The 12164-nt window shown below is 42.3% G+C and overlaps 1 protein-coding gene across 1 annotated transcript in view; it reads right to left on the minus strand.

The window, feature by feature from the left end:
- The window catches only part of BTBD16 (BTB domain containing 16), a 28808-nt gene that overhangs the window by 1523 nt on the left and 15121 nt on the right, over positions 1-12164 (minus strand). Inside the window, exons 11-15 of the mRNA XM_053388997.1 lie at positions 11529-11648; positions 4542-4633; positions 2165-2247; positions 820-897; positions 83-181 (exon numbers count right to left, since the gene is read on the minus strand). Coding sequence (XP_053244972.1) covers positions 83-181; positions 820-897; positions 2165-2247; positions 4542-4633; positions 11529-11648 — 472 coding nt within the window. The remainder of the gene's footprint in view (positions 1-82; positions 182-819; positions 898-2164; positions 2248-4541; positions 4634-11528; positions 11649-12164) is intronic.

The following is a 12164-nucleotide window of genomic DNA, read 5'->3' on the forward strand; positions in this document are numbered from 1 at the left end:
AGCCTAGTTCAATGTTTTATTCATCTCCCTAAAGATTGATGGTGGCCCAAGTTAGAGAGAACCACAGAAATGCTTTTCTTACCTGCATGTAAAAACTGTAGGCTGAAGCATCATGTTTTACTGCTTTTATCTCAAAGAAGAATCCATAAATGGAAATTATTTCTGAATGGTACCTTGGCTCCTGAAGTAACCAAGAGATTATTTTTTTAAAAAAATAAAAATGCAGCTTTATCCCAGTTGATTTCAAAGTTATGTCAGCAAAAAGATCTGTAATTATTGTGAGATGGCCATTAAGAGAAGTCTGGATTCAACAGAGCAGCTGACCTAGTGACCTCTAAGGGGAAGGACCGTGGGAACATCGCAAAAGACTGAACAGTTGCCCATTGCTTGCAAGTTACTGTACTCTGTAGGTATGGACAAAATTCACCTCACTAATTCTTGCCACCATTTTGCCTTCCCATCCCCCCAAGTTCAGTCTGTATTCATTCATTCATTCATTCATTCATTCAATTTATATACCACCCTTCCTCCTGAAAGACCCCAGAATGGCAAACACATCAACAATTGGAGGAAATGGTAAAAATGGTATAAGAACAGTTTAAAACGTTATCTCGGCCAGTGATTTCAGAGCTGACAGCAACAGTATCTTTCAGCCAATTTTAGCATATCGGTATATATTAAATCCTTTCTCTTTCTTTCTCTCATATTCATGCATATCCCTCCCATCGTCATGTTAGGTTATGTGAAATGTTTTGTCAGCAGACGGTCTCCTGCCCTCCATCCTGTGTAGAAATTCTTCACGTTTTAATAGTGACCTACCTGTGTAAGCACCAGACCAAATCTCACTGCCTGAGTGTTAAAGTCTCTCTGAAATACCATGTCACCACCATTCTCTAGCTGAAAGGAAAAGAAAACTTCATATGGAGTTCATGAGTTCAATTTTTTTCAATAAAACACAGGTGCCAATTCAGTGCTTTAGCCTAACAGGGGTGGTTCCCATGTCTAGGAATTAGGTATACAACCTGTTATTGAAGGGGTTGTAGTACTTCCCCTGAAGGAACAAGCTTGTTGTCAGGAAATACTCCTGGATTCCAGCTAGACCCTGGAGTATGAAGCGGATTCTGTGGCCAGGGATGCCAATGCCCAGCTTAGTCTGGTTCATCAACTATGACCCTTCTTGGCCTGGGACAGCCTGGACTCAGTTGTCCATGTTATGGTGACTTCCTGCCTGTACTACTGCAATGTATCCTACATGGGGCTGCCCCTGAAGATGGTGTGGAGGTTGGAGCTAGTACAGAATGTGGTGGCCAAGTTGTTAAGTGTGGCAGTCTGAGAACTGTAGCTGTTTGAGGGGAACGGAGTCTCTGAACAACCCTCAGCTTCCCTCAACAAACTAGTTCCAGGATTCTTTGGGGGAAGCCGTGACAGTTCACACCCGGGACATCATGCTTTTAATGCATGCATTTTAACAAGCGATGTCCAGGGTGTGAACTGTCATGGCTTCATCATTATTGATTCATCATTATTTTCCGTAAACAATGTTAGAAATTAGATCCATGCTGCCATGTACACTTCTCCACTGTGTATCTGTTTTCAGTGTCCGACCTGAATGACAAGCCTCTACACACTTCAAAGCAGGCCTGGATTTTTATAGGCATAGACATACTGTATTTTTCGCTCTATAAGACACACTAGACCATAAGACGCACCTAGTTTTTGGAGGAGGAAATCAAGAAAAAAAATATTCTCAATCCCAGAAGCCAGAACAGCAAGATGGATCGCTGTGCAGTGATGCCTCTTGCTGTTCTGGCTTCAGAGAAAGCAACACAAAGCCTCTTCAGGGCAGGGGGAGCGTACCTCCCGCTGCCTTGAAGAGGTTTCGCGCAGCTATCCCAGAAGCCAGAACAGCAAGAGGGATCACTGTGCAGCAAAAGCAGCGGTCCCTCTTGCTGTTCTGGCTTCTGGGATAGCTGTGCAGCCTGCATTCACTTCATCAGACACACACACATTTCCCCTTACTTTTTAGGAGGGGAAAAGTGCATCTTATAGAGCAAAAAATACTGTACTAGGAAAATATACCAGAGAGGAAAACTGTGAAGTTAAAAAGAACTAAAAAGAACTAAAATCCCCCCATTTGCTCAGTATAGTAAGCATACCAACTCACTGCATGGTAATGATCAGACAAGATCCTCGTCAGCCACGGCAGAGGAAGGAAGTTAATTTCCCAGAGTTCCTCCAGATGCCTGCCTTTGGGAAGAAGAAATGAAAATGAATTATTATTATTAAATTTATGGTAATCAGAAAACAGAAAAGAGATGTCACTGCACCTGCTGAGTCTGATATTATTGGTGATGCACTTGCAAGGCTTTGCAGGCACAACACTAAAAGCAGGAGGAGTTTTTGGAAAGGGGAGACGCAGCAAGAATGCAAAAGGGAAGCCCAGGCATGTGAGCTGGGATTTTAAGGCCACACCTTGTTGAAGAATATGAGCAGCTAAGAAGCTGTGAGGTCAAAGCAGAGAGAGGAACGGATGAATTCGTCAGGAGAGAACGGGTTGCAGAAAGACAGAGAAAGGGGTGGCCCTGACCACATCATCATTTGCCCCTTCAATGTACCAGCCTCATGGGAATGCAAACCCTCAACAGAAAAAAGAATCCTACCCCTGGTATAAATCTCCCACCCACCTGTCTAGCTATGGCACCATTCACTTAGTTCAATCACTACTTTGTCCAAGTTGACTCTCCTTATATGTTCTGCACAGTGCCCCTTCCTGCTTCTGCTCAGATAAAGTTTTCTTTTTGACAACCATGCACAGATCCTCAATTGTTTCAACAACTGGGATTTGCACAGTTTGCAGGGGTGCCATTCCTCCTTCCCTGTGCTTCTGCAGGCCAGACACAAATGCCAAGAATCAGGTTTAACAACATTTGGCTGGGTTTTACATTAACCTGCTTTTTGAGATGCTCACAGCACAATGAGGAAGAAATTAATCTGGGCTCTCGTCTTTGTTACTGCTGCCGAAGAATGCAGTGCTGTTTGCGTATAGCAAAGTATGCATTTCAGTTTCATGGCCAGAAATGGCTTTGCATGATGTCATCACAGTCTATTCAGGCTGAAAGAAGTCAATGTAACATGGGCTTGCTATTGAAAGCAGCTATTGTTCCAAAACAAATGTACTGACAAAGTGGGTGAATCAAAAAGATTTCTTGTTAAATGTGGTTTCTTTTAAAGGGCGCATGACAATAAGCTTCCATTCTTCTTTCCCTCTCACATCGCAAAATGTACAAAAAGTGCCTTTCACGTAGTTGGTGCTGGATAAGCATTAAATAGTGAGAGGCATTACAACAGAAAGTAGAAACTTCAATGTCTGCACTTGGCTAATGCTTTTATTAGGGCCAACCAACATGTCACAAAAATGTGGCAAGCCTTTGAGTTCTCCAAAACTCTCCAGGCGAGAGCATTCTCCCATCCCTATCACCTGAACTAGAGCCTATCCACAACCTTATAAGTTGTGACGAATTGCTACGCGGCAGGCGAAACCCAAATGGCAACAGCCAATCAGCCACGTGGGGAAAATTCCGGCCATGCCCCTGTCCCAACGACAGACGACACACGATGGCATAACAAGGTCAAGTGCACAAATCCTAAAAGAAGGGAGAGGTGGGCAAGTGTTCCGAATGCACACACTGAAAGAGGAAGCTCTGGGTCACATGCATGGGCATAAATAGGTCCCTCGAACCGTTTGGACTGCGTCCCATTGGCCAGATTGTACCCAGCTTCGAGGGACCTACCAACTGGGTGTTGTGGCTGTCCAATCGTACCAACCCATAACACAGGGTGTTGGTTTTCCAGGTCTCACTGCAGTACATACCCTCTTTAAGGGAGGACCCGATTTCTAGTATCATGGAATATTGAATTTGTTTCAAAAAAGAGATAGCTGCAATAGATTTTGCTGAAACGAATGGAGGAAACACATAAAGAAAATATGCGTGGAATGTTTTGGATACATGGGTGGTCTCCAATGCTACATCTACTCAGAGTAGACCCAATGTGCATGGCTAATTTAGTTTAATTAATTTCAGTAGGTCTACTCTAAGCAGACCTTAGTTAGAAATGACTCTCTATTTGCAGTTATATACATGCATATACTAGTAGTTTTGTGTCTCTGTGTTATATGCATGCACGCACGCACGCACACACACATACATTCCTTGTGCATTTCCTCCAAGTATTTAAACCGTCTTACTGCAACTAAGCCCAAGTATGTGTAATGGAAGTAATCACATGCTCTTCCCCTATAAACTCCTGCTTCCAGTTCCTTCCTCTGCTCCTTCCTATCTCTCTATTTTAAGATTATAATCCTCTTGGGGTAGAGACTTCTGAAACCTGTTATTTGCAAAGTGCCATATGCATATATAATTTTATATTAAAGAGGGCAGAGCAGACCTATGGAGTGGGGCACACAAAATTTGGGAGTGCATTTTGATTTGAAAAACTGATTGCGACAGTATGTTTAGGTTCTAAAGAAAAAGTAAACTTACTTGAAGTGATGCCGTGTAAACGGAGGGACTGAAAAATAGCTATGTATCGCTGTCCTACTTCCCTTTCCAGGAAGGCACATATCTTGGGTAAGCTAAAAACAAAACAATGGAGCAGAAAACTTTGTTTAAACCCAGCATGATTTCCTATCCAAGCTTAGTATTGCTACAGCTATTATTCATTTTCTACATGGAAAGCATCGGCAAACATTACAAGTGCAAATAGATTATTATGTGAGGTTTCTGTGCACATGCTGAAATGCCAAAATGTGTCACTGCAATGAGTTATGCATGTGATTCTCATATGCAAGGCAAGTGAGATTCTACATGCATTTATTTCAGGCTTTGCCCAAGACAAAACTGATTTCCTAGTATGAAAGATACCAATGGTAATGCAACAGTAAGAATTAACTATGTATTAACATACCATTTTTATATGTAACTGTGTATTTTTGTAATATTTTGTTTTAAATGCCTGTTGTTGCTTCAGCTGTTTTGTACACTGCTTAGAGATATTTTTAATATATTAAGTGGTATGGAAATTAAGTAATCAATCAATCAATCAATCAATCAATCAATTGTTTCCCCAGGTAGGTTCTCCAACCATCTACCTTGATGTTATTCTTAATCAGGACTCACTTTACCCTGTCTTCTCCCCCACCCTCACCACAGACACAAACATACTGGCTTTAGTCATTTTTCCTCCCCCTGCCCTCTTTTCCATTGAGTCTGCAAAGAGTTCAGAAGTTTTTATTCTGTTTTCAGCTAGCCACAGTTTAGCATTACATGCACTCTGAGGTACAGTGGGCAATTGTAAGTATGGTCTAATGAAATAAGCCAGCTTCATAAACCAATCTTTGAGGTTGGCTTGGTTCAGTAAATCATGGTTTGTCCTGGTTCAGACATAACAATAAACTGTGGTTAGTTAGAAATGGAAGGAAATGTGTCTGATTACACACCGTGAAACATGAGGGGAGGTGTGCAAGCTCAAAGTTCACCTAGATGTGCTCATTTAATGATAAACCATAGTTTATTATTACATCCAAATGTAGCCACCATTCAAGCATATGATTCTACAATTGGGGGCGGGGGTTTTGCACCTCAAAGTTTTATATGAGAGTGACATACAAAGAATAATTCACTAAAAAACCCAACCCTCTGAAAGGTTATATGAAAGGTTTCTTAGAGGTTGATTCAAAGGTTGACTGCGTTATTAACAGCAGGAAATATCTAACCAACCATTTAGGTTATATAATGATTAATAGGAAATAGGAGCTGTGTGAGGCCAAATCCTTGCCAGGGAGGAGGAAGCCAGGAGCACAGAGCTGGTAGACTAAACAAAAGGGTTCACTGATCTAAGTGGAGTCCTCAGGTAATATTTGATAAACAATCCAATTTTTTTCCAAATGAGTGAAGCAAGCCAGTGTCATTGCTAGTTTTCTGTTTTACTTTGTGTTGATTTACACAAACTGGTCCAGCTGCCTTGTTTTTAAAAGTGCCTAGATTAACCATTCCCAAGAATCCACCTTCATCTCCCTAGGGAAGTGTCAATTATAATGTTTCTGTCATTATGCTTTTTCTTATTCTACTGGGGAAGACACATAATAACCCTTGGTGGCAGAGGGAAATGCCATGCCAAAAAACAAACAAACCACCCATCCCCAAATCCACATGCAGATTACAAGGGGGGGGGGGAATCCTGAAGCTGGAAAATTTGGCTCACAAGGTGGCATGTTCTACCCCTTGAATTTTTTGAGTTTTTTCTTTGAACAGCTAATCCCCCTATGCTGTATCACAAAGCCACTTCCGGCCTGCCCAGGAGGTGGGGTTGCGGGCTTCACGCCCACCCCACATGAGCGGGGGCTGGTTGCAGCCCCCGCGAGAGCAGGGGAATCCTCGTCGGGTCTGCCCCCCCCAGCCAGCCAATCAGCTGGCTGGCTGGGGGGGGCATGGCCTGCCCTATTTAGGGCCGGCACGGAGGGGGCTCACCCTCTTTTCGCCGGCTCGCCCCCACGTTTTCCCACCCTCCCTCCCTTTAACTAGGCTTAGGTAGGTCTTTGACTTTGCTATGGACTTCGGTCTGTCGCCGCAAGGGGCATGGTAGGAATTTTTCCCAATTGGCGATTTCTGGCCTTTTGGTTTTTCGCCTACCTCGTAGCAACTCGTCACAACTTCTCGGCATTGGCGGTAGGCATTGGTAAGAAGGGGTTAAGAGGATGTGGGGGGGGAGGAACGCCATCACCTCCCCCCAGCGACCGAAGGGTGGTCCGTTAAAGGACTCCGGGGGGCGTGGCCCTGTCCGAAGCCTATGGAGGTGAAGGCCAAAGGCACGCCCCAGAGCGGTGACCCGGGGGAGCTCCTAGTCGACGTGCCTTGGCAGGAGACTCCCCCGATATAAGGTTAACCCTTCCCCGTGTCTCCAGCAAATGGGCTGGAGCCGGATAGTCGATAGGACCAATGCCTAAGCCAATGCCTCTCATTCCTGAAATTCAATAAAGTTGTGGCCTAATTCGCCCAATTAACCTTAAATTATGGTGTCTCGTGTCTTTATTTATCCTGGTGGGGGGCGGGAACTCGCCACGCAAGCATGTCTACTCAAAACTGAGTTCGATAGGATTTACTCCCATGTAATCCTGCACAGGTTTGCATCCTAAAGGCCCTTTGAACCCATTGAACTAGTTCCACAGTTTGGATCCTGCCTAAATCTCTGCCCATTCCTGTTTATGGATCTTTGCTGGACATTTTTCTCACTACTGTATACTTCTTTTCATGGGTATTTCTTTGCCGAAGAACAAAGGTATGCCACAATAGACCCAGCTCTAAATCACAGTCATTCATTAAGGAAGCTCTGAATGAAACGAGTCCTCAAGCCCCACCTCCACTCCTGGCTTCTTTTTCAGCGTTCATTTGCAACATTGCTCTCCCTAGATACTTTGAATACTTTATTTTTATAGATGCAAGGCAACCGGAAGTAAGTTCTCTGAAATCGAAGCAACCCACACCCTGCCTTTGAAAGGTCAGAGAAGAATCAGATGCCTGTTGCTGCAGTTCACTTCAAAAGGCAGAAAGGAACTGCAAAGTGGTTTTTTCCTCCGCTTTACACAATAGATCACTTTCAGCGACTTTACACAGAAAACTGCTGTTTTCTCTGCACATTATATTTGAGCTGGATGCACTACTTAAACACACAGGGATATTCACATTCTAATTATTGGAAGGCACTCTCTTGAGTAAGCATATTTGAACTAAGCATATTTTTATATGAACTATTTGAACTAAGCATATTTTAAAAGACTTATTTGCCTTCTAGAATACCACTGTGCCTCTATTCTCCATTATCTTGCAGTGTCCAAAAGTTTGTTCAAACACTCAAAAAGTTAAGGAATGCTTGAGCACTGAAATACAGCTTTATAGTGTTATTTCAGGTTATTTCAGGAATTTCCATCCCACTCTTCAGGTAACAGGGCAAAATATTTAAACAATATTAAGTACATTTGCTTGGCACCTCACTTCCCATCTGTGACTGAACCAAGTTCACATTCACAAAGCAAGCTTCCCTTAACCTCTGCAGAACCCTACCTCTCCCCCCCTGAAATTTATCCCTAGGAATTGGGGGATATTTGGGAATGGGTTACGGCATGAGTGTCTATTGATTGTGTGTTTGTGTGTGTGGTGGGGAGTAAGCAGAAATCACTCCTGTTACATGAAGGGAGGAGCCCAGCCACAGAAAGCAGATTAAAACTCATATGGTTGGAGCTAAGTGGTTAGTGTCCGAATAGGGCTTGGGGGGGGGCAGCTATCAAAGTCCCATTCAGTCATGAAGCTCACCAGCTGACCTTGGGCCAGTCACTATCTCTCAGCCTAACCTACCCCCATAGGGTTGTTGCGAGGATAAATTGAGGAGGTGGTTAACCAAGTACACCACCTTGAGCTTCCTAGAGGAATGTATAAATACAACAAACAAACAAACAAACAGATTTATACAATTATGAACTGTTTGGAGAAACCCAAACCTTAAGCTCCCTTTGGCTGGTGGAATTAGCTGTATGGTTCTTTGGACAATGGCCAGTAACTGGGAACTGGCAGCCTTGTAGAGATTCTCCTACAGCTGCATGGGTATGAGGAGGGGCTTTAAACTAGCTCAAAGCTACCTCATTTCTGGTGCAGCTGCCGAACAATGCTAAGCTTTGTGCATCTGCTTCTTTTGTTGTTCTTTTCTGGAAAGGCACGTGCCAGCTCAAGGGATTCCCCTTGATTTGATTCAGCAATCCTCTTTAGCAGACTATTTTTGGGCAAACTGAAAACTGTGCTTGGAACATTTGCACCTGTTAAATTATAATAAATAAAACACCACTGTGCTGATCGTAGGATTTGCTCCCTTTAAAAAAAAAGAAAAGATTTAAAATGGTCGCACTTACTAACTTGCTGGATTGGGCTTTCCAGACCTACTATATATTGACTGAAATCCAAAAGAGAGATAAGCACACTTCCAGCCTGAGAAACCAATGTGCTAAAGCATGCATAACTCTTGTGTTCAACTGCAGTCATCAGATGCAAGTAAGTCCCACTGAAATCAACAGGACTTACTTTCCAATAATATGTTTAGGATTGGGGAACTATAATTGTTATGTACTGAGGTGAATATGATCCAAAAGGCAGCAGTCTGATTGGTCCTAGAACAATAGGATTCAGAATGCAGCAGTCTGATTGGTCCTAGAACAATAGGATTCAGAATGCAGCAGTCTGATTGGTCCACAGGAGCCACCCAATCCAGCTCCAGGTGGAAGTGAATCTGCAACCTGATTGGCCTACAGGTGAATCCTGGAATTAGCCAATCACATGGGGCCCATTGTGTAAATAATGTATATAAAGCAGACATTCTGGAGGAACTTCCATTCCTCCTCACTACTATGAGCTGAATAAAGAGCATGAACTCCACACTCGACTCCAAGTATATTTCAATAATTGTCCCTGTTTCAACACACCCTATTGGTTTGATTCCCATTCATCATGTTTAAAGGGGTCTCACTGAAAACTGGATAACCAACAAGTTCCAGTGTGTCGTATTGCTTAATGCACAAATGCAGCACGCTCCTTTTCTGTTTCTAGATGCAGCAGGTTACATAAAGTAATCTTCAACTAAATAAATACAGATGTGTAAATGACAAAACATTTTAAACTGAAGGGAATTTAAGTGGGAGTGTTAAAACAGATTTAGTGCAAACTGGGGGTGTAGCTAGTTAACTCTGCAACTCCTGACTGCAAAATCATTGGGAAAACAGAATGCTTCAGCACAGAGGATGTTGCAAAGCGATGCATGTTACTTTAAATGTGAACTGCGTAGTTCCAATCTGGCATCGCACTCAGCTTGCACATGTGTGCATCGTAAAATTTCTCATTTTCCACTAGCTTTTCATATAAAAAGTATTTCTTGGGTAAAGCTAGTAAATACTGATTCACCCACAACTCATTTCTTATCTCCTGGTGAAATGAGAGAGAGAGAGAGAGAGAGAGAGAGAGAGAGAGAGAGAGAGAGAGGAGAAGTGGGGAGCTCCATTTTGAGCCAAACAGTATTTTCTTTATACTGATACATGACTCATAGGAAAGAATGTCTTATGGGAATAGTAACAACAACAACAAAACAGCAATGTCAAGAAGATCTGTTTGAGGACAGCGGGAAGAACGAAGATAATGAAAAGCATTTTCATGTGGGAGGCTTGAAATCCATTTGCTGCTTATTATTTCAGTCTAAAAGGTGAATGTGGAGCCTACCTCAGCCGGTGTATTGGTTCTCCTGACTGACCCCCTCCTCTCTTTCTTCTCCAAAACCGCCTTCTGCACCCTCAAAGCAGTTTACAAAATATGTGATTGAATCCCACCCAAAAACAGTGGCGCCTGGAAGTGCCTAGTGTCTTCAGCTGCAGGCATACTCTGGGTTTTCCCAGATGACCTATTTATTGAGCATTCATCCTCATTCACCTGGACCAAGTGTATGTGGAGGTCAGATTGTATTTGGTCTTTGTTGAGCATTTGTTCTGAATTGTTTGTGTATATGTCTTCCTGTTAACTACTGTTCATGCCACACTTTTCAGTGCATTTCCTCATCACTTTCCTAACCAGAGGAAATCTTTTTAAGTGGATTTGTTAGGCTAGGGCAACAGAGTGTTTTCATCCACTCTAAGGGTGTGCACATAGAACATTTTATTCTAAAATCAAAGGAGACTAAGCTCTTGGGTTTTTTTTCTAGGTAAGCCACACACAATTTAGGGCTATTGCTTACTTTTTGCCCCTGAAAAGCACTTCTTGGGAAACTGGTTTCATACAAAATAATAAAAGCTCATTGCAGATTGATTCTGCATTATCTTGGTGTATTTGAAGATAGAGGTAGGCAGCAGAGCAATGTGTGTATCCACACCTGTCCAATGAAATTGTGGGTGGGTGTATACTATGATGCAATCACCACTTCCTTCTTCATTCACCTGAGGTATGCTCAGTGATGGGAAGGTGGGTAATCTCACCAAGGGGAGGATTTTCAAATACGTATCCCAGAAAACACACCAACCCTTGTGGATGCCAGCATCTAGAATTAATCTAGAATGAAAGCAGCATGATGAACATGAGCATAGATGATTCCAGATTGAGCAAAACTACATTTCCGTGCTACAAATAGATTGGTACCTACACAGCCTAATTATGCAAACCTAAACTTCTGGTACATGCTTGAATCCCTCCTGCAAAATACTGACTGTTGAGAGGGGCCCTCAAACTCTCTAGTGCTGAAGATTTGTATTTTTATATTTTGGGGTTTATCCCCTCATATGTGTGTGTGTTTAATGCTGTTTCTTTACCATATTGGAGGACAGTGTCAGCAGCTGAAGACTTTCTGCTCCGTGAGCGATTTTGCTTTTACACTTTATAGAAATTTTAAAATATGTACAGTTGATATGTGAAGGTGTGTAGAGTAGGGATTTTAAAAATACATTTAATTACCTGCTAAAATATGTGAGGACGGTATCGTAAGATGGAATTATCTGAATTTTGGGATTCTGTTGTAGGAAGACCCAGCATAGTGCAGTTCGCAGGAGATGAAATTCATTGAAAGTAAATAACCTGCAAGGCAAAACAAAATCTTTATGAACTACCAGTTTGTATGGTGTCTCTATTTGTCTAAACAAATAGTTACATCATTATTTTTAAGTGTAGATATTAAGTGTAAGTTATTTTCCTCAGATAACCATATTTTCCTGTTTTGCTTATTTTTAAGAACTGGATACAACCGCTTCAAGTTAGTTCAATTTACTTTAGCGCATTGATCAGCATGTCATCAGGCATATTTTTAAACTGCAGTTCCACACAGAACACTTGACATGACATGTAAGTTACAAGTCCCCAAAATGGCAAAAACAACCATTTCAGTAGTATTGAAAGACACAAATGCTCAGTTTTTCATGCGTACATTTCAGATTTCTGTTGGGGCCGGGACAAGATGTAGCAAAGTCAAAAGTCCCAAGCAAACCTTGGCTACATTCAAAGTTAAATTGTGAAACATCAGTACAATATTAATATTAAAGGTGCCTTTGCAGAATGAGATATCGTCTGAAACAAAGACACTGTGTGTCCTGTCAC

The sequence above is a fragment of the Podarcis raffonei genome, chromosome 5 (assembly GCF_027172205.1).
Source record: "Podarcis raffonei isolate rPodRaf1 chromosome 5, rPodRaf1.pri, whole genome shotgun sequence".
Lineage (NCBI taxonomy): Eukaryota > Metazoa > Chordata > Lepidosauria > Squamata > Lacertidae > Podarcis > Podarcis raffonei.